The 21,175-nt window shown below is 41.0% G+C and overlaps 1 protein-coding gene across 1 annotated transcript; it reads right to left on the bottom strand.

Moving 5' to 3' along the window:
- Positions 1-1,186: 1,186 nt before the first annotated feature.
- Positions 1,187-21,101, bottom strand: gad2 (glutamate decarboxylase 2). The gene is made up of 16 exons (XM_026180074.1): positions 20,116-21,101; positions 19,744-19,806; positions 19,452-19,595; positions 18,571-18,804; positions 17,245-17,335; positions 16,145-16,257; positions 15,359-15,474; positions 14,872-14,951; positions 13,641-13,695; positions 13,352-13,468; positions 11,397-11,461; positions 11,199-11,277; positions 10,960-11,109; positions 9,580-9,687; positions 8,167-8,256; positions 1,187-5,674 (listed from the first exon to the last, which is right to left on the bottom strand). Exons 1-16 carry the CDS (start codon positions 20,189-20,191, stop codon positions 5,501-5,503), a joined length of 1,755 nt encoding a protein of 584 aa, XP_026035859.1. The 5' UTR covers positions 20,192-21,101; the 3' UTR covers positions 1,187-5,500.
- Between the last annotated feature and the right edge of the window lie 74 nt (positions 21,102-21,175).

The raw sequence follows: 21,175 nt of genomic DNA on the forward strand, positions 1-21,175 counted from the left end.
TTTGCTAAGGATAGGTTTTAATAGCGTTAAATTCTTTTTCATTTAAATTCTTTGCTAATGCTAACTGACTGCTAAGTCTAAGGAGCTTGGAAAGAAAAGCGTCTGGACTTTCTCTGAGTTGCTTGGAGATGTTCCACCTCTCATCCGAGAAACTTTTTCAGTTCTAAGGTCAAATTTTGCCTCCTCGACGGGACAAGACTTGGCTGTCCATCTGCATCTAAAGGACAAAGGTCACTCTTTTGAGGACACCAGTGTTCACATTTTGGACAGAGAAGACAGATGGCTTGAAAGAGGAGTGAAAGAAGCCATCTGTGTCCACTGTGAACGACCATCTTTGAACAGAGGCGGTGGCTTTCGACACCAAGTGTCTGTCATCTATAATCCAGTTTTGAGATCCCTTCCCAGATGCCTTAATGCCCACTCACATCCTGGGCCATCTGACCTCAGGAAATCACATGATAGGGTAGGGCTAGGTTTCACAATGAGCTCACCTGAAACCCTGGCTGATTGTGACCTACACCCATTTTCACACCTTGGCTCGTGAGGGACACTCCCACAGGGCTTAAATCTGGGCCTCTCCACCATTTGACCTTAGAACTGAAGAAGCTTCTCAGATGAGAGGTGAACCGTCTTCAAGCAAAGAAGTCCAGATGCTTTTCTTTGCAAGCTCCTTAAACTACGAACCTTCACAGACTGTTCAGAGAAAGTCATTGGTTACTTGTAATGCTGATCCTGGACGATCATCATTATGATGATTTAGGAACAACACTAGCACGGGATCACAATAGTCCAAGGTTGCATCAATGTGTTCATATTCTCATCTTATTACCAAGAAATCGAGACTCATCAGAGCAGACGATGGTTTTTAGCTGACCAGAGGAACCCAGTGTGGTCTTCTGCTGCTATACGGCATTTTCACCCAGAGAAGTTCAGATGATGGCATATTTGCTGAAATCTGGGAAAATCCCAACTGTGTGACATTCAGAGTTGCTGCCACAGAGTGTTGCTAATGAAGTGGCCCTGAGTGTATACTGTAAAAATTTTACAGCTTTTTGTCTGAAAGCAGGTTTAGATATTTTAGCCATTTGGCTCCATTCACTATGTTTGAGGACTCATTAGTGCTGCAGGCTACAATGAGTATACTCATAAAACTGTAGGTTTGAGTAAAAATAACAGAGACTCACACTTTTTTGTTTGTTTTGGCAATATTTATTTCTATTTTCCCAAGAGCAACATATAGTTCAGGACAAATGAACGTTTGATAAAGCCAGCACAGCAGTTTGCAGAATGTATGATTCAAAATTGCACCATATTCAGTGAAATGATCTGCACTCTGAATACTGGGAGTTTTAACTGTTCTTATAAACAATATTTCTCATAAGCAAGAAACTAGGGTCTAATTTTTCCTTATATATTTGTTAAAGTCTAAGTTAAATTTATTTCACATACATCCCACAGAGTCAAGGGCCTTTTTGAAACAAACATCAGAAACGGTGACACTGTGGGCACCATGACACATGCCAACACACCGTCTCAGACACGCGAACAGAACGACAGCGGGCAGCCGAGAAACGTCAGAGGAAAGCGCGAGGATACGTTGTCACTGCTACCAGAGGGCGAAGCGGAAGAGAAAGAGAGAAAAAGGTCGTACAGGCGCAGAGCAGAGAGGAGCTTTCAGAAAGACATGCTGAGGGACTACACATATAGATATAATACGCTACGTTCAGAGCTGCGACAGTCTTCAAGCAGAAAGACAGAGGATAGAGAAAGTCAGATCAAGCGCGGAGAGGAGTACAATGCTAGGCGAGGTTAGCATGCTGGCGGCACAAAGAAACTTTACAGGAAGCTCAAGACACAGAGATCACATGTAAAGGCTAGAGCGACAGCACTAATCTACAAGCTAAGCTATACATCGGACACTAAAGCTAATTACAGGAGCTACACAAACTGTATATATGTATATATAGAGAGAGAGATAGATATAAATAGATATATAGGAGACTGTATATCAAACAAGCTGGATAGGCAAGGCATCGCATGCATGTCGTGCAAAGGAAGCAAGTCTAGCAGCAGCAGCAAGAGAAACAAAGTGTCTGGCTTTCCGAGACTACCAAAGAGAGATTTTATTGTCGCTGTAATAAATCATGCTGTCTGTGTCACAGTGTGGAAGCCAATTTTGGTTTGGGGCGAAACAGAAAGTAAAAATTTGAAACTTTAGGCAACTCTCCGTTGAGATGTAAAACATTTAAAGGAGAAGCTTTACAATATCTACAAACTGAGAAAAAATTAAATCCTTTCATTTCTGGCAGACCCTCGATTCAGTGCACATTCAGACCAAAGAGCTTAAATTACATATCTTGAGTAGTAGAATTTTTTTTAAACATCAACTTATGGACAACCATCGGACATTGCACGTTATTTGATCATGTGTATACTCTAAAGTGCACAACCTCCCATTTGGAGGAAAACTAGACAATACTGAAAAATTCATACTAAGGCAACACACTTACAAACACACTAAGGTACACAGTTGGCACATACCGTCAAGTATCACTTGTGCACGAAAAACACGGGGCTTCAGAGTCAAAATGGCTTTGCATATTCATTGAAAATCCAAACACCCGAGTCTCTGAGTAAGACTTGGAAGTATTTCAAAGTAAAATCTATCAATTTCTTTAAAGCCAGTCCCTGAAACACATCTTTGAAATAGCTAGAAGTCACAAATCAAGTATCGAACATACATACATACATACACACAAGGAAAAAAGCCTTTTGGACAAACCGGATGAAAATACAGGTAATCTATATTGGAGATAGAGAAAATATGAAGAACTTTACCTCACAAATAGTCTCTGGTTAAATGTCTTATATACACGTATGTATACACAAAGATATGTACTTAGGACATCTTGAAATACTATTTACAGTCTATGATCAAAAGTGATTGTTCACTGACCGACCATGTTGAGCTATAATTGTGCTTTTCTAACTTGTTCTAATGAAAATGCTACAGAACCTCTGCCTGATAAATCAGGGTTCACATTCCAACTAACCCGCCTACGATAAGCGTGCTTTTACTCCAGGTTTCTTTTTTTGTCCTTGTTTTTTGCAAACTACCATGGGTTTGGTCTGGAAACTTGATTATCATTTACTATTGATCCTTTTGATATTATGCAGGATACATATATGCGTATGTATATATATATAGATATATATATTGGACCCATACTCAAATATTGCTTGTGAATGCAGAAAGACAAAATCTCAGTTGCAATGCAAAGGGATGCAGCTCCTCCCAACAGTGATTTAGTGCAAGTAATGTCAGGTATACAGTAGCTGCAAATCAGGTTAAGATCCTATATCCCAACAATACCCCATTATTGCCTAATTCTTGGTTTCTTAAGATCCACAACCTTTTAGTAAGTGCTCATTCAAAAGCATGACTACAAAAAGAAAATCTTTTCTTTCATATTTAAAGTTATAATCCTTAAGATTTCTGTCCTGGTTTATTTGGCAGGCTAGCGGCAATTCGGTGCCACAAAGCTTTGGGAGCAGTGCCCAGAGATGGTACTGGAATTAAAGAACCTGATGGGGCGAAAAAAGGGGATATGACTTAAACTGCCACCTGGGCAATGCACCATGTACCCTGTAACATCCAAGTTCCAGTAGGTTCACTGCAACCAGCACTAAAAAGCAATTCATTTGTAACATTTTAAATAAAACAAAATATATAGGCATTTTTTGCCAAACGTTGACATAGACTCTCTGTACAAGGAATATCCACAAAGTTAGATAACAGATCCATTCATAGTGAATCTTTAGTACTGCAAATTCCCTGTATATAAATGGCAGTGGGCATGCAGTGAAGCCAGGGCTATGATGCCCTTTGGGGCACCTTGGTAGCACTTTGCCTAAATGATCAATTGGACATACTTCCCATATACTGTTGTGCAAAAGAAACAAGGCAAGGACTAAATTTCAACATGCTTCTTTGTACGTCTTCCCCTTTTCAAGTCTCAAAGATGTGAGTTAATGATGCAGGCTGGCAGGAAGGTAACCCTACGTATTTGGGGTATACCTCTACTGAGCAATGAATTTAATTTGGGAGCTGTATTGAAACATCAGGGTTGTGATCAAATAGTCAAACAATTACCTAATTTGTCCTCCTTTAAAATGAAAATGTCAAGCGGTCAAGAAGAATTCTAAGAGAATTTGAAGTAATTTACATTAGACTCATTATGTTGTTTGGACTAAACTAATGTTCCCAACACAGCCTACATAAAGCAAACTGTAGACCCTTGGACATGTCTGGTCATGTGCACAGTTGGTGTCCTTTCCAAGAAGAGAAAAAAAAAGTCTACTCAACTACTACCTTGGTGTGCTACTCAGTCCAAGGAAATGAATACATGTATGTAATGGCCCCTGGAGGCAGCAGATTGGCTTTCAGCAGTTAGTCTGTCAAATATGCAATGAAAAAACAAGGTTGTTAGGTGAAATGCTTTGGAAAACAACTGGTACTACTACCACACATAGCAACAGTAACAGGACACAAATACAGTTGATGACTACTGCAGAAAATCTGAAATCTATTCAATGCAGTTCAATACACTGGAAACTTAAGGATTATAGCTCAAGTGCCGATCTTCATTCTAACATATGGAGCAAAGCTAATTATACAGCAAGGATGGAAATGGATCCCATTTCGATGTATTCATGTAGCAAGTCAACAATGTCCAGCGACATGGGTTTTACAAGCCTTTATCGCCTAAACATATTAGAAAGAGAGTAAAAAAGTCTTAATAATCAATAAGCAGAGCAGCATCATGAGCTGCAGGTTGAACTGTCAAAGGCAGAGGTGATGGGTGGTGAACTGGCTTGATTGTAAATGCTTTGAACTGCTCTGTTTTCACGTTTCCATCATGCAGTCTGCTCTGGCTGGGTTATGTCTTTAACATGTGCTGGCACTGCGTAACAACACCAGGTAAGAGAAGGAGTTCTGCCCTGCTTTGAGTGTAATGTGCAGATGTAAAGGCAGTTGATTAAGCTGAGGTAAGGTGAAGTGCTATTTTTGTTTTAAACGAGAAGTTTAAAATGCTTTAAAGTTACAATAGAACACAACCACGTTTGGCACTTAACAACGGACTCGGCAAATGAGAAATGATTGAGAAATAAACTCTTTCTCATCGACTTATTGCACAAGCATTTCATATCACAAAAATTACATATAAAGTTACGTCACTTACACTACTCTGGGATCTACTACACTACAGGAGAAGCAGACAGAAGCACTTTTACATAGCTTTGGACCAAGTCAGCCCACGGCAAAGCTACAATACGTAATATATGGATATATCTGCAGATCTTTTGTCTCAAATATACTCTTAAATATGAGACTTTGGAGGAAAGATTGAGAGAAAAGAAAATAAGTTTACCAGTACATTCACGACAAACAATTCATCCGTCAAGGGGAAAAGTACAAGAGGATTTGGAGAGATGTGTCTTATAGATCCTGGCCAAGTCGTTCAATCTCCTCAATAAGAAAGTCGATGTCCTCAAAGGTAGCAGCAGGATTTGAGATCACCATGCGAAAGAAGTTGACCTTGTCCCCTTGTGGCTGGTAGCTCACCATAGTTGTCCCGTACTCCATCATTCTGGCTTTTATGACGGGAGCCACCTGACAACATGCAACAAATACAGCATGAATTGCTGTTCCTTCAGGAAGAGAGAATAAAATATGTGAAAGATACACAGAAGGTCAGGGCAGAGACAAAATGGGCCATTGGGCGCAAATGAAAAAGTCTCCCAACCGTACCTCACAAACATGGTGAGCTATACAGCTAGATGCTTTGCAAAGTTAAGCATGTTAACAAAGAATAGGTAAGCAGGTAAGCATCCTGTGAATTCACAGCGTTACGTGTCTTACCTCCTGCGTGCTCTAAGCAAGAAACACCCAGACCAGCACACAGTATTTTCAATAAATAGAGCGGGCCTGAAGTGGACTGTCCTCTATTTAGTGTTAAATGTGAGAAAGGATATCCTCAGACTATATCCTGACTTTGTGTTTGTTTTGAGTTTGTTTATGGTCATTTTGTGTCCTTCTTCTATCTACGTCAACTCATACTCTTTTTGTGCAGATTACTACAGCAGTTTATTAATTTTCTAACGAGGCTGAAGGGGAAATAAAACTAAATGCAAAACACAGGAGACAAACAACCACAAAACAAAAACAGGAAATATATTCAAATAAGGACAAACAGAACTCGAGTGAACTTAACAGAAGAGATGGAACGAGATGAGGAGATGAAGGGAAATACCAACGAGGCAAATAAAGCTGCAATAATGCATACAGTAAACAGAACTCAAATATAATGACACCTAAAGGCTAAAAGTGCTCAAGAGCAAAACAAAACCTAAACAAAACTAAAAAAAAAGAAACACAAAACTATTAAAGAACAAGAATTCAGCAAACCCTGCACGACTGTAGGATCTTGACATTTTCTCATAAATTTTGTGTCAGCATTTAATAAAATCACTGTTTACTTGCATTTTTAAATTTCTCAAATAAAAATGTAGGAAAATAATATTTTATTCTCAGTACTTTAAATGATTTGATTGCAGAACTACTTTTTTTCACATATCACATATCCCATTTTATTAGCATTTAGTTCGTGTTTTTACATTTTACATGGTTGTTAACAGTCGTCTAACTCAAATTGCAGGAACAGTTTGGGAGAGTATTGCCTGACTACTTCTCTTTCTGTGTAATCGGATCTAAATGGGTGCTTGTTTGTTTATACAAGTCAAAGTTCTTCCCAGGTTCATCAGACCTACAGACCATGTAGGTCATTTACCCCCCATCGATCTGACAGCTAAATGTAACAGCAGCTGGGTGCACAGCCCCATGACTGCTGCTCCTGCCATGCTGAGAGGTTATCTCTAAGAGTGAAGCCAGGGGTGATGCTCATTTATTTTGTACTCAGCAGAGTCACGATGCTGGTGTAGATTCTTTGCAGTGATGAGCGGCGACAGATTCAATTTCATGTCTGAAACTCTCAGTGCTCGTTTTGACCGACGCTCGGCCTGTTAGACGGCTCACTGAGAGAAAACTCCTCTGCGTCTGTGTCTCTGGAATATCGTTTTTAGGGCTTGGTTGGTTAGAGGATTTGTATAAAAAGGTTTCGTCGTGACCAACTTCAGGATATGCAGATGAGATCCAGCAAGTTCAAGTGACAGTTTGAGTGCAGCTTTAGCTTAAGGGCTTAAGTTAACCGTGGCTCATATGACCCAGAATAATCGTGCAAGAATTTTAATAAGTCTGTGGGTATTACCAAAACAGGCTTTAACACTCAGCTAACTTCTCGAGGAAGTTGGCTTCAGTTTCAGATTACTGCCTGCTAGATTAGTTAGTTGTTTCCATACAGCTCTCATCACATAATCAGTCATTTCTTTCCTAATGTCTTGCAGGTGTCTCACTGCAGTTGGCGTGCTTGCTGCAAAATAATTTACTGTGTGCTGATTTCCCTCAAATCAATCTTTTAACAGTTCCTCCCATTCTCCTCATCCATTAGAGGATGTCATTAAGACACGTGGAAACTGATGAGGGCTCCTTCAGTTCTCAGCTCTTCCTCAAAGTGCTAATCTGGCAGCATTACATCACCCCTCAGGCTCAGAGTCAGAGTGTGGAAAGCTGTCCAGTCAGTCTGTCTACTCGGTGAAGCATGACCATGGTGTTTTTTCAAGTAATTTTTCAAAGAAAACAAAGGGAAACATCTGCATTTGCAGAGCAATGATGAAGCTGGTAACGATTTCTAGTCAACAGGAAGAGAGAGAAGAGAGAGAAGTGGTCTTTGTATAGCAGACATGAACGCCATCTGTTTGTCCTGATTGTCAATTATGAGGCCCCTGCTGCTGTGGTATCCTCTGAATGGCCAGCACATTAGCCAGCTGAAAAGCCTCACTTCTTTTTAACCCGTACTCTGTGTCCTGTTTAAGACCGCTGCCATTTTTTTCTCCTCATGTGCAGGGCAAAGTATTATTTTAATCCTGAGTATAAGCTGCCCCTAATTAGAAAGATGTGTGATAGTCGGGCTGGATATGAATGACGGGGCTCGTGAAAGTTGTGTTGGGGAGATACTACAGTGAGACTCCTTATCTGAGAGTACCCACCTTGTGCAGGTGTTTCTTTCTCTCCTCTTTGTCCTCCATGTAGCGGATGCCAGGCGGCAGGTACCAGAAGCAGACGTTGGTGTGCTGAGGCTGAGGGGACACACAGACAACAAGATATCAGAGGAATAAACTGAGGAAAAACAAACAGCGACTGAGTGCAGTTGTATAAAAAAAAATAATTTAAAAAAATGCTGATTTATCTTGGCGTTCACGAGAGTAATGATTACTCATAAGCCCATTAAATTTTAGAGCAGGTCTTGGTGTGCATATCTTTAAAACTTCAAAATGACCCTGGTGCAGAATATGTTCTACTTTTTTATGTAATGGCGAATTATGAATTTAATTATATATGACAAAGTAAAAAAAATATAGTAGGCAGGGCCAGACAGCAGAGGTGATATAATTTAGCACTAACCAATTCTGAAAATTAAGGATTCAACATGGATGAGGCGGCTATGTCCATCTTTTATATACAGTCTGTGTGCGTATTACATATACCTACACCTTTATACACGCAGTTTAAACATGGTATACAGCCGTTTTGTAGAATTCAAAGCTATTCATGCCTAAAATCCTGCAGAAATCTTATGACATTAAAATGCTTGTATCCTAAGCCAAACTGATTTTGAATGAAAATGCTGATTTGCATCCCAGAGCAACAATCCAATATGAGTTCACAGCATCGGACAGGTAGCGTGCCTTCTGTCACTAGATGTCTGAAAGCTCCTCACAGTGCTATTTTCTGGCACCCGAATCCCTGCAAGAACTCCCCGCCTGCCTGTCTGCATAAGAGCGGAAGGGCATTCATTACCAACAGCTGACTAACCATGCACACCAGCCTCATTTATACAGCTGGGCTGGTTTGGCTGTAGTATATTCAACATCAGATTGATGTAATGGCTCAATGGAAGGCACAGACAAGTGAGCACCTGGGCCATTGCCCAGAGGACTTGGCTTTTTCTCATCCCCCTCTGGGTTATGATGCTCATAGCCTTTTTGGGGCTCAGCAGGAAAACAATAAGGCTTGAAACATTAAAGAGCTTTCATAATAAATTACCCCATGTGTCCAAGCACCCCTTTCATAAGAGAGTTTTCTTCATACCCACATATGTTTGTGTTGTACTTCCGTTTAGTGCAGGATATTTCAGACACCACGCTATTCATATGCATATGAGCAATTATGGGCCGTTATGCTATTCATTAAACATAATAGCAGCACATTACACTGGCATCTGGAGGTAAAAATGGCATTCATCCAACTCAAAGCCAGAACACTCTGCATGGAAATCAAGTCAGCAATAATGACACTGAGGAAAAAGGAGCGACATGGGCTAATGTCAGCTACTTTTCCATGATTGTGTGACTGCAGATGAATTATCCTTTAGAGAGAGTGAAAGATGAATGTGAACATACTTTGCCATCAAAGACCATCTCGTATCCTTCCCTGTCTTTAATCTTGTTGTAGAGGTACTCGGACAGCTCCAGACACTTGTCAATCTGAGCCTCGAACCCAATGGTGCCCTGTCAAAGAAAAGATGTTTATCTGTAATTGCTCAAACTCCACAGCAGTATATAAATTTATTATATAGTATAGAGAACATTTGGCTTTGGGCTTCATCAGGGTCAATCTAAAACGTGTTACATATGCAGCCAAATGCATTTTAGCCAATGAGTGACCAACAAGGATAGGTTGAATATTTGACCATGTGATTTAAATCTGGTCATCTGGTCCCTGGAAATGGGGCCTGTGTGGCATCTTATTTGGTCCATAAAACTTAAAAGTGGTGCTTTCCCCCCACCTGATGTCACATATCCACGACACAAGACACTTTCAAACAATAAATAAATACTGAATTAATATATATTAGTATATAGATTAAAGTATAAAAGCAATTTTAAAATGACAACAAACAAATAAAAGACATTTAGAAGTTGCTGTAGGATCTCAGAGTTTGTCTTCTTCTCCGAAATTAAACTCAGTTTCCGTCATTTAATTTATTTGACGTCCATAATTCAAAATTTCAGGTTTTTATTTTTAGTTTTGACTTAATAACTCACAAAGTTTTTCTCTGAGTTTTGACACATTTTCTTAGAAGGGTGAATGACTGAAATTTTGAGAAGCTTTCATATATAATCTATGCATAAGAAATTTTTTTTAAAAATGCATTAATATAATATAGCAGAGCCAAAACGAAGATGAAAAGTGAAACAAGTGGAAGCAGCTTAATTAACTGAAAAGAGAGAAAGCATTTGCAACAGTCTGACAACAGCTGGATTAGCTTAATGACAGCCAGCATCAGCTGATGGTTCATCTGATACTCTTCTAACCATTAGTCTGACAAATCTGGCACAAGATGCACTTTTTAAGACAGTTTAACATCCTTAAATCTGCAAGCTGCTTTGCAACACATCTGGATCCACAGCTCTTCCTTTTCTAGCTGTGTCTGACTTAACAGTATGGCTGTTGTTATTTATTTCTGCTCTGTAGCAGCATGCCATCACTTTATCAATCAAAGGTGAGGTCTTGCTGCTGCTCTCCCTGCCTCTAGCTTTCCATGTAACGATGCAGAAGGCCAAGGAGGTCCCAGAACAGACCCATGCTGCCAAATATATACATTTTTGCAGACGGTACACCAATCTTCATTGATTATAGTGTTCTAGCATATTATTATTATTTATACCCTATTAATAGCTGCTTACAATCATCAAACTTTATATTTATATTTATATTTATATTTATATTTATATTTATATTTATATTTATATTTATATTTATATTTATATTTATATTACCTTAGCTCTCCACATGAGCCACAGCTTGAAGATGTCCACATGACGTCCACACTGCAGCGCCTTGTCTCCGGTGTCGTAAGAAAGATCGTAGTGTTTGTCCTGCTGGAATAGGTAGCAGGCGTGCATCTGGTTGCAGTTCTGCATAAGACCCTGTGAAGTGAGAGCCAGAGCATTTACAGAATCACCTCAATAAACAAAAGCAGGAACACGCAGCATGGGTCTGAGAATTTGAGGCCTACCTCCTCTCTGACCAGCAGGGCAGAACACTGCAGAGGGACGGACATCATTTTGTGTGGATTCCATGTGACTGAATTGGCCCTGCAGTTTAAAAAAAAACAAAACAAAAAGAACCAACCATCATTCAACGTTATATCAAATGCTCATTAGCTTGTAATATTTGCCCATTTGGGGCCAAACCACATAAAACAGTTACTTGCCTCTCAACTCCGTCCAGCTTCCACCTGTGTCTCCTGGACATGAGCAGACTTCCTCCCCATGCTCCCTGAAACACGAAGAGATGAAAGACATTAGCATCCACATTTAATAAACCATCCATGTATAAAACTGATAGTGAAATCCTGACGCGTCTTAAGAAAAATGAACTGTCTCAGTCTTTCCACAATACAAAGAAGTACTGCTGTAGTAAATAAAAAAACCTCAGCACTGCTCCTTGTGGTTAAACTTTCAAAAATTAAGTCTGAGCACAAAATGACAGACATCATACTGGCAGCTCATTACCCGAACTTTGTGCCATAAGTTTAAAAAAAAGAATTGCTGTTTTAATTAATACAAAATGGTTTTTTTTACTGTAAAAAAAATTTCTATCCGATTTCCTGTCATTTAATGGTTTGTGTACTACTGACTTCATCCACTCACACAGTAAATACTCCAACATGTATGCCAAGCTCCTCTGCATTTTTCCTATTTTGCAAAGCCATCTACAATGCCTGATTAGACACCTGGGTGGGCCAATTTTGGCCCCCTGGCCACATGTTTAACACTCCAGCACTAAAGCCTTTGATTTCTGTAGAAGTTCTGCCAACTAGCCAAACCTCATTTAATATTTAAGCTTTAAAAACACAACAGGGACTATTTTTGTGACACACACACACACACACACACACACACACACACACACACACACACACACACACACACACACACACACACACACACACACACAGTAGTAGTATTAGTACACTTTAATATCACTGTTTTGTCTATGAATATATACACTGCATCTGTTCAAGTGCTTCCTAATGAATATATCTAATCAGCCAATCACATGGCAACATCTGAGTGATGTGGTCATGGACACTGACATGGTCAAGACGACCTGCTGAAGCTCAAACTGAGCATCAAAATGGGGAAGAAAGGTGATTTAACTGATGTGGGATGGTTGTTGGAGTCAGACTCAGTAATTCAGAAACTGCTGTTTTATCAGGATTTTCTTACACAACCATTTCTAAGGTTTAAAGAGAATGGCCGGAAAAAGCAAAAATATCCGGTGTCAGAGGTCTTAACGGAATGGCCACACTGCAGATACGAAGGCAAGAGTAACTCTAATAATTATTCGTTATAACCAAAGTATGAAGCAGAGCATCTCTGAATGCACAACTTTGACTTTTTGTCACCAGATCTCAATCTAATAGGGACCTCTGGGATGGAGTGAAATGGGAAATTAGCAGCATGGATGTCGAGACAACAAATCTGCAGCAACTGTGCAATGGTGTGATGTCAAAAGGGACCAACACCCCTGAGGAGCGTGTCCAGCACCTCGCTAAATCTATGTTTGGAAGAATTAAGGCAGACCTGAGGGCAAAAAGGGGGCCAAAGGTGTACCACATAAAGTGCATTAATAAGTGAGTATATGTCTTTCTGGGAGCTGTAGCTAGAAAATTTAGCAGATAAACCAATGAAAATGATTAACAATCACAATGTGTGTGTGTGTGTGTGTGTGTGTGTGTGTGCGTGCGTGCGTGCGTGCGTGCTTTTTTTTACCCATCTCAGCTAGTTGAGGGATGACAGACAAGGCCATTTATTGCTCTTAATAGAGGTGTCCCCCTGTCAGGACTAAATCACTTTCATTAAGAGATAGAGTTCCTTCAGTGAGACGGCCCATGATGGTAAAGTCAGGGGAGGAGATGATTTACAGCCTCTGTTCCAGTTTTTCTAATCTCCAGTGTTAGATAGGAAATGGCGCGCTCTCTATCTGGGTCAACCGCAAGCAGTTAGAGGCGAGACAGACATAATAGATTTGTCAAACTCAGAGGTGAGCTCTTTGCTTCTGTGTATGCCTCCATTAAAATCCCTCTTGTGCACAAACACTCCAAAAATCCCACATGTGAAAGGTCAATATGACACTTTAAATGAATCAGGAAGCTTTACTCACATCCACGTGCATCCAGATGTTGTACTTTTTGCAAATGTCAGAAATGGCAATGAGGGGGTCAAAAGCTCCGTACACTGTTGTCCCAGCAGTCGCACTTACGAAGAAAGGTACAAAACCCTGCACAAGAGCAACCAAAATACTGCATATGAGGCCGTTATGTTGTTACAATATGTTCCCAAATTTCCCTCATCATCTCTGCAGTTTCAGTCGAGCGCACCCCATAAAATCAAAACTGTATGAAGTCATATCTGTCTATTTATAGCAGGGTAATAAATGTACATCATCTTACCTTCTGTTTTGCCTCCAGTATTCGCCTCTCAAGGTCAGCTGGGATCAATTTACCGCTGCAAAGGGAAAACAAGCTTTAGTTGGCTTTAAAGTTGTTTGTCATACTGTCAGTGGGCAAAGAAGGCCTCTACCTTAAAAACAAAAGGCAACACAGGAACAGAAATACAGAAAATATAAGTGCAAGTATTGCATTTGAAATTCTACTTAAAGGGACAGGACAGCGTCGGCACCAGAGCACATGGAGTGGATGGGCAACTAACTTTGACAGGGAGGCATAAGACTTGACTTACTCTGGTATTTAACCTAATAATTAACACTGGCGTGATTGTTACTACAACATTTGAGGTATTAAACTTTTTTATTGCCAAATTTTATTGCTTAATTTTACTTTTAGTTCTAAATGCCAGTAGAATTCAGCTTAGGGGGCACAGTGACCTTTATGGATGGACTTGGACCCCCAGAGCCCATAATGCTCACACTGCGACTATACAAGCCAAAGTCCACCCGCTCATCCATTTTCTTCCAGGCACGCTGTAAACATTAATGTCACCTCTCTTGACTTTAATGTTTAATGTTAGCTACTGCTTCCGTTGGTTGGGGAATGTGAGCAACGGAAACAGTTTTGTAGGTTATTCGGTTGACCTATTCACGATTACTTGAAAGAGACAATGCTGATACTCTGTTTGATGCTCTTAACGCCTCGAGGAGAGTTCCATCAGATTCAAGAGGTAGACATCTCTCCAAAACTGAGCACAAAACAGATAAGATGGATAAAGTGAAACACAGATGAGAGGGAGAAAACAATATAAATGTAATTTTGGGAGGAACTGTCCCTTTAAGTACAACTATAAGCAGTAATATATAAAGGATTTCATATCATATTATAAGGTTACAAATAGTCATGAGTCATTGTTAAGTATTGTAGTTACACATCATTGAGTGTTTTCCAGTCTAGGGTTTGGATTTCTTTTAAAGGGTCACAAGATGAAATATAAATTTGAATCCTAAGCTGAACAGGAGAGACACATCTTTACTGTTACTTGTGAACATTATCAGGTCTTTAGGCCTTATTGGTTTGGGTAAAACAAGTTTGTGAAGATTAGAAGGCTGTAGTGTTTCTCCACAATAATACAATAATAACTGTTTCTATATCGAGTGTTTTTAACATCAAAAACAATGAATATGCCTCATGGTTTAACTGAAGTATGATGCACGACTGAAGCCAGTTTTACCTTTGATCTGCTTTGATGCAGATCACGCTTTCGGTGCCAATGCCGAGAGCTGCTGCACCTTTTTTGATTGAAAAATGGCTCTAAGAGTTGAAGACAAGGGGGGAAAAAAAGATAATGAGTGACCGGATCCGTAAATATGTACGTCTTATGACAGATTTGTTTGTAATTTCATTGCTTTTTTCCTCACAGCATCTTTCAGCTGTCCTTTAAAGATGCACACCAGTCACCTCGTGTCCTTCTGCATGCGACGTGCATAATGTCAGCTTTTTATCAGCAGCGGTGGAGTTAAAGTGACACGTAGTCACACATCAAGCACAGCCACAGTTACCATGAGATCTTTTTTGTGTTATTCTAGCAGCTGAAAGATACATTTTTTGACATTTGACTTAAAGAAATGTCCAAATAGTGTTCAGTGTTCACCGTTTGAGCCAAGCAGACATACACTGACGATGCCGTGAGGAATCGGATTTTAAACACGGATGCCTACATGTTCGGATGTGAAGGCCACCAGTCTGGGAACGGATGACATTCCCTTCTCTTTCACCTCAGGGAACATCTTGAAGCGGGCCAGCAGCATGGCGTACATGTTAGAAATAGCACCACCTGGAGGACAGACAGGATTGAGTTAGGGACGTGTCTCCAGGGAGTGATGCAGGGTTTCTAAACGATTGCTCCCTTATTCTCAAGGAGCTGCCACAGTAGATAGCTCTGCATGTTTACTGACACAACCCCAAAGGAATCTGTCTTCTCCTTGGATTGAACCACAAATCTTTTGCTTGTTAGGTAAATGTGTAAGCCAATAAACTACTGATAAAAAAAAAAAAGTAGGCTGCTACATTGTTTCAAGATGTCCATGTTCATGTAAAACAAACTTTTGTTCATCAAGAGCATATCAAGAAATGACAAAGCATCCAAAATTGCATCTCGCTGTCCACAATGTCACAGCCAATCACAGGCTTTGTCAGTAAATTCTCCGATGATTGCCTCTCATTATGAAGTGCATGGGAGAAATTAAAGATTGGGGTGGGTGAGGGGGAGGGGGCTTAAACTGAAAATTATTTTATGCTAATTGGCTTTGAAACACGTTCCATTTATATCATCAAAATGCAAATTGACACGTTACAACACACACACGCACACACACACACACACACACACACACACACACACACACACACACACACACACACACACACACACATACAGCCAGTTCCATCTCCAGTCAAACAGAGGGGTGTCAGAGCACTCTGCGTCACCTGCCATGCAAACATACCAGGAGAAAAAATGCCATCTCCTCGCCCATCCGGCCAGCCAATGATCTCCCTCATCTTCTTCAGAGTGACGTACTCCAGCAGCACAAAGACAGGAGCTACCTCATAGGTGAACCTGCACGTTACACAAGACGCATCACATGGCGCTCGTTACATGAACACGGTGCCATCGTGACTCATCAACAAATAAAAAGCTGCCATTAAACTGACATTATTTTTTAAAAATCTGAAGTTTGGACGTTTCAGGAAAGGAGGGTTGTCGTTGGCCTGTGCAGAGGTTCATTTAAAAAATGCTCAGATTCTGAGGTTGTCTGGAGGTTTCTGGCTTCACTTTTGAAGAAGTGCAGAATTACTGTCAATCGTGTGCACACATTTTAACAGCTCTGATGCATTCTCAAGTGTTTTCCATTTATATAGAAACACTTAAATGCACATGAAAATATTTTTTCAAGCCAAACACCCAAAATTTTACTGACAAAATGCACTCCTTTAATATTTTGAACTCCCACATTTTCATCATCCTGCTCCTATTTAAAACTTGCATCTCTGTTGTGTGCTCCCTAATATTTCTATATATATATTTCTAAATATATTCTTGCATTAAGATATTGGCTGTATTCATTTGAACCTCCCTCCACTGTAAACAGCAGGTTTACTTTTCATTTCCTCACAGTTGCCAAAAGAGTTTATCTCCCCCAAAACACACATGTGAAATTAGCTCCAGATTAGTCTGAATTTAATTTCAGAGCTAATTTTCTCCTCTTGAATCCCCAGGAGGATCAGAGGTGAAGGGGGGGTGGGGGGGGGGGGGATAAAAGGCTGAGGGGGAAGAGGGGGGGGCCTTGTGGGTGCAAGGGGGGGGCTGGGGGGTGGGGGCCTGCCTTTCATTTCACCCCTTTTCATTTGCCATGACTGAGTGTGTGTGTGTGTGTGTGTGTGTGTGTGTGTGGTGGGGGGGGGCGGGGGGGGGGGGGGGGGGGGAGGCGCGCTATCAGGCCATGCAGACGCAGAGCAGACTGCTCGCGGATGGTCCGGAAATGGAATCCATTGTCATTATCGCTATCACCGCTTAAAATCGCGATGAAGCAGGCCACATACTTACATATTGGTGTTGGCGGTGGATGTTAGCCAATCGGCTGCAAGTCCGACCATGTCTAATCCCGTGGAGAGCTGATTGAAGTACCTGGGGTGGGCTGAAGGGAAAGGAGCAGAGGATGGAGAAGGCAAAGAGGAGGAGTGTGAGATGGCTGCAATTTTAAGGTTTTCCTTAGCGAGCAGAAGCTGTCATCTTCTGAGCGCTTTAATTGCGGGTTAGAATTGTAGCTGCAGAGTCAACTTAAAAAAAAACACCTGAATGAAAACACCAAATGATGAGAACATTTGGTGTAATGTAAAAGGTAAACACACAAACCATGTTACAGCACTGACACGTGATTAGATCTCAGTGTGCGTCATAAACACGGGCGTTAAAATAAAGAGTAATTTATGGGGGTGATCAAGCAAAAAAAAAAAAAAAAAAAAGAAAGAAAGAAGACAAAGGAATTAAGGAAGGAAGATATAACTGTACTTATAAACCTGGTGCAAGTCCTTCTCAACACCATATAATTCCTAAATAATAATAATAAACATTTTTCTCGCAGAGGAAAATTGCTGATAAATGGTTACAATAAATGATTGAAATCCTCACATCTTTGCTCATATCTGCATTACAGTGTGATTTTAATTGTTTTTAAGGTTGTTAAATATTCATCACCACCATAAACTATTTTTTCAGTTTTTCTCTTTCTCTTCCTGTGGCGTTGCTGTAAATCCCCCCTGCGTGTGTCACTCAGGGGAGAATAATGGACTTGGCCTATGAAGCCTGGTTATTAGCCTATTATCTCCTACTTGGTGAACCAGATTTACTGCGTCACTGCATTTATCGGTCTGGTGGTCAGGAGGAGGAAAAGGAGGACAACTGTGTTGATGCTTTATAGGCATCATTTATCATTTTATTTATTTATTTATTAAACCCGGAACACGTTAAAGACGTTTTCTTTGTTTGCCTCTCTCTTTCCGGGTCGGTTTTTTAAGCTTACCGCTTTCGTGTTTCCAGTTTAGTTTTGCAGTAACTCGAGTTTTAAATAATTTTTAGGGTGTAACATAATTTTCACAGTGGCTCTCTGTAATTTATACAGCTTTTCTTTTTATTTTATTGTAAACGTGTTTTTAATTTGCCATTTATATGCGTGAATATTGGAATTTTGGCAGATTTCACACAAAGATGAGCGAAAGGCCGGGATTCAGGCCTGCGCGTGATGATACAGCCTGGGGGGAAATTTTTTCCAACACTCCGAAGCATCTATTTTTTTTTAAATAAACATATATGTATATTAAAAAGTGAATTTATTGATTTGCATGCATGCAATAAAATCATACCCAGGCCTACCTGTTTTGATGGCGTATTTCAATGTAGCGCGACAGCTGATCAAGATGTCGTCCAGAGTCGCAGGTTCGTCCTGCAGCTCCCAGTTGTTCATCTGAAGCAGCTCGTTCGGATAATGAAAATCAATAACTTTCGTTTCCCGGTCGAAAGACTCCACTATGTAGGCCAGTAAAATATCCACAACTTCCTGCAGGAAGGTCATCGTTTTGGTATCACCGTCCGTGGCCGGTAACAGGTCTGCGAGAGGGGGGGTGGATTACAGTGGAGACATTTTGTGATTTTTATTTGAGGACGGAGGAATGTGTGCAAAAAAATGCTCCCACGCAATATTAGGATTCATATTTACACGAGTCAAAGTTTTATTTATTTTTTTGTCTTTGAATTTTTCCTCCATACAAACAAATAAATATGTCATATTGTTTCCACGTCCGAACACTGATTCTGCTTTATACGAAAATCTCGTGTTTTGCGCTCAACACATCAAAACACACGATTCTGGTGAAGGTGACCTCTCGGAAATAGCCCCTCTCTGAGGAGAACAGACCAACATAACTCCTCTTTCAGAATGTGGTGAAAAAATGAAAATGATGGACAAAACTATTCATCCAATACACAATGTGTTATTTTATAAATTGAGATTAAAGCGGATAACTTCAGCCAAACATTTCTCAGGAGTTTGTGCGATCAGATGCAAATATTTGAGAAGCATTTTGAGATTATTTCCTTTTATAGTTAAGATGATTATATACAAATATTGTATATAAACAATGTCTATTTTCTAGCCTACTTCGCACAGTGAAAACTGCTCAATGTAAAGCCAAGTCTGGACTCGGGGAAGAAAATAAATCTTAAAATTAATCCAGCTTCACAGTGCACTTTCGTACCTGTTGAATAGAGGTCGGAGAAGCCCACAGCAGCTTTGGTGCAGTTGCAGGATTTGTTGCAGCCGCAGGTTCCTGCAGCCGTCTCTGGCGGCTGCTTGGCGCCCGGCTCGGCGGCTTTCTCCACCTCCCCGACATTTAGCAGCGCTTTGGAAACCCACAAAAAATAGCATCGAAATATATATATTTTTATTACTCTAGGGCCAGACAGTTATGATGGAAATAGCTGGCACGTTTGCCTAAAAATAGCTTCCCCTCCGTCTCCACCCCCACCCCCGCTCCTTCCCCAACATACCACATAATTTCGATCCAATTCCTCCGGATAATTTCTGGGCCGCTGCTTGGCACCAAGCCCTGGCTGAAAGAGAGAAGTGGGATAAATCAGATAAGGGATGTGCTGGCTTCAGCTTCAGTCCAAGTTTAGGGAAACACAAAAGGCGCCATGCAACTTGGAATAAAACAGCTCTTTAGATACACGAAAAATGTCTCATGTGGAGAAAAAGAAGAAAGAAAGAAGCAAAAAGAAAAAAAAAAGAAAGCAGGATTGTTGCCTATTATAAGGCCTGTCTGGTGGTTCGGTGAATGCAGGGCACTGGCTTGAGACAACGCTCAGGAATTACTGCGCCCGGTCCATCAGGATGTGGTTTGAAGACAAAAAGCCACTCACGCGTACTCGGGCTCTGACTCCCGGTATTGGCCCCGGCATTATCTCCGCCAAGAGACCAGAACCCGTGTGATGCCATTGTTGCCGGTAGTTAGGAGCTGCAGGAGGCGCGGAGACCGACAGAGCCCATCCACACGCGACGACCGGGAGCTGTTCAGAGCCGATGTGGTGCTGAATCTGACCAGACCTTTCAGACTGCTTGAAATCCAGCCGTGCATCCGACAGACGCTTTAATTCGCTGGAAAGACACTACAAATAAACCGACCCTCGTAAGTGCGTGTGTGAGCGTGGGGTGGGTAAAAAAAAAAAAAAAGAAATCACAAAAGGCGTCCTCGCTTCCTCTTTTGCAGGCGTCCACAGGTGCACGAAGCATGAAGCGCCGTGTCCAGAAAGAAATCCGCAAACACTTGACCGGCGCAGAGCAGCCACGCTCTTTACTTAATAGGGGGTAAAATGCAATACAGCGCAAGATAGTTTGCGCAAGTTCCGGATGTAGTGAAATGTCTTTTGATGCAAAGCTGCTACATTATATAAAAAATGACTCAGAGAAAAACAATAAGCAAAAAGAAAATGGTGATGAAAATGGTGGAGGGGGAAAAAGCAGCTATGAGGCTACAGCTGCTGGTAAATATGCGGCGCACAAGCCATGCCTAATTGCAGCCAACCTAAATTTCACGTCACTAACGCAATCCCGTGGTGATTCACTTCAGGTCATGACGAGCCGCGCTGCGTCGTGCGTCGTGACTCCATACATCCCCGACATTTTTGGCCCCCTGCGCACAGAACTTACCCTCCATACAGACACTGAACGCCAACTAATTCATCTGCCCAGCAATCGCAGACCTATTTTTTCAGACCTCTAATTGCCCGCCTCCGGTGGAGGAGACAGCGGGGCGGAGAGGGGACTCGGTTCAAATGCACAGAGTGTTCGTGGGTCCCTCCTCTCTCCGCTCACTCCAGGGGCGCGTTACTCCTAAAATATTTATTACCGAGAGAGGGGCTTGCTTTACTTTCTTTACTCACAAAGTGGGTTTTTTTTGTCTGATTTTGAGACACCTCCCTC

This window comes from Astatotilapia calliptera, chromosome 9 (genome assembly GCF_900246225.1).
Source record: "Astatotilapia calliptera chromosome 9, fAstCal1.2, whole genome shotgun sequence".
Lineage (NCBI taxonomy): Eukaryota > Metazoa > Chordata > Actinopteri > Cichliformes > Cichlidae > Astatotilapia > Astatotilapia calliptera.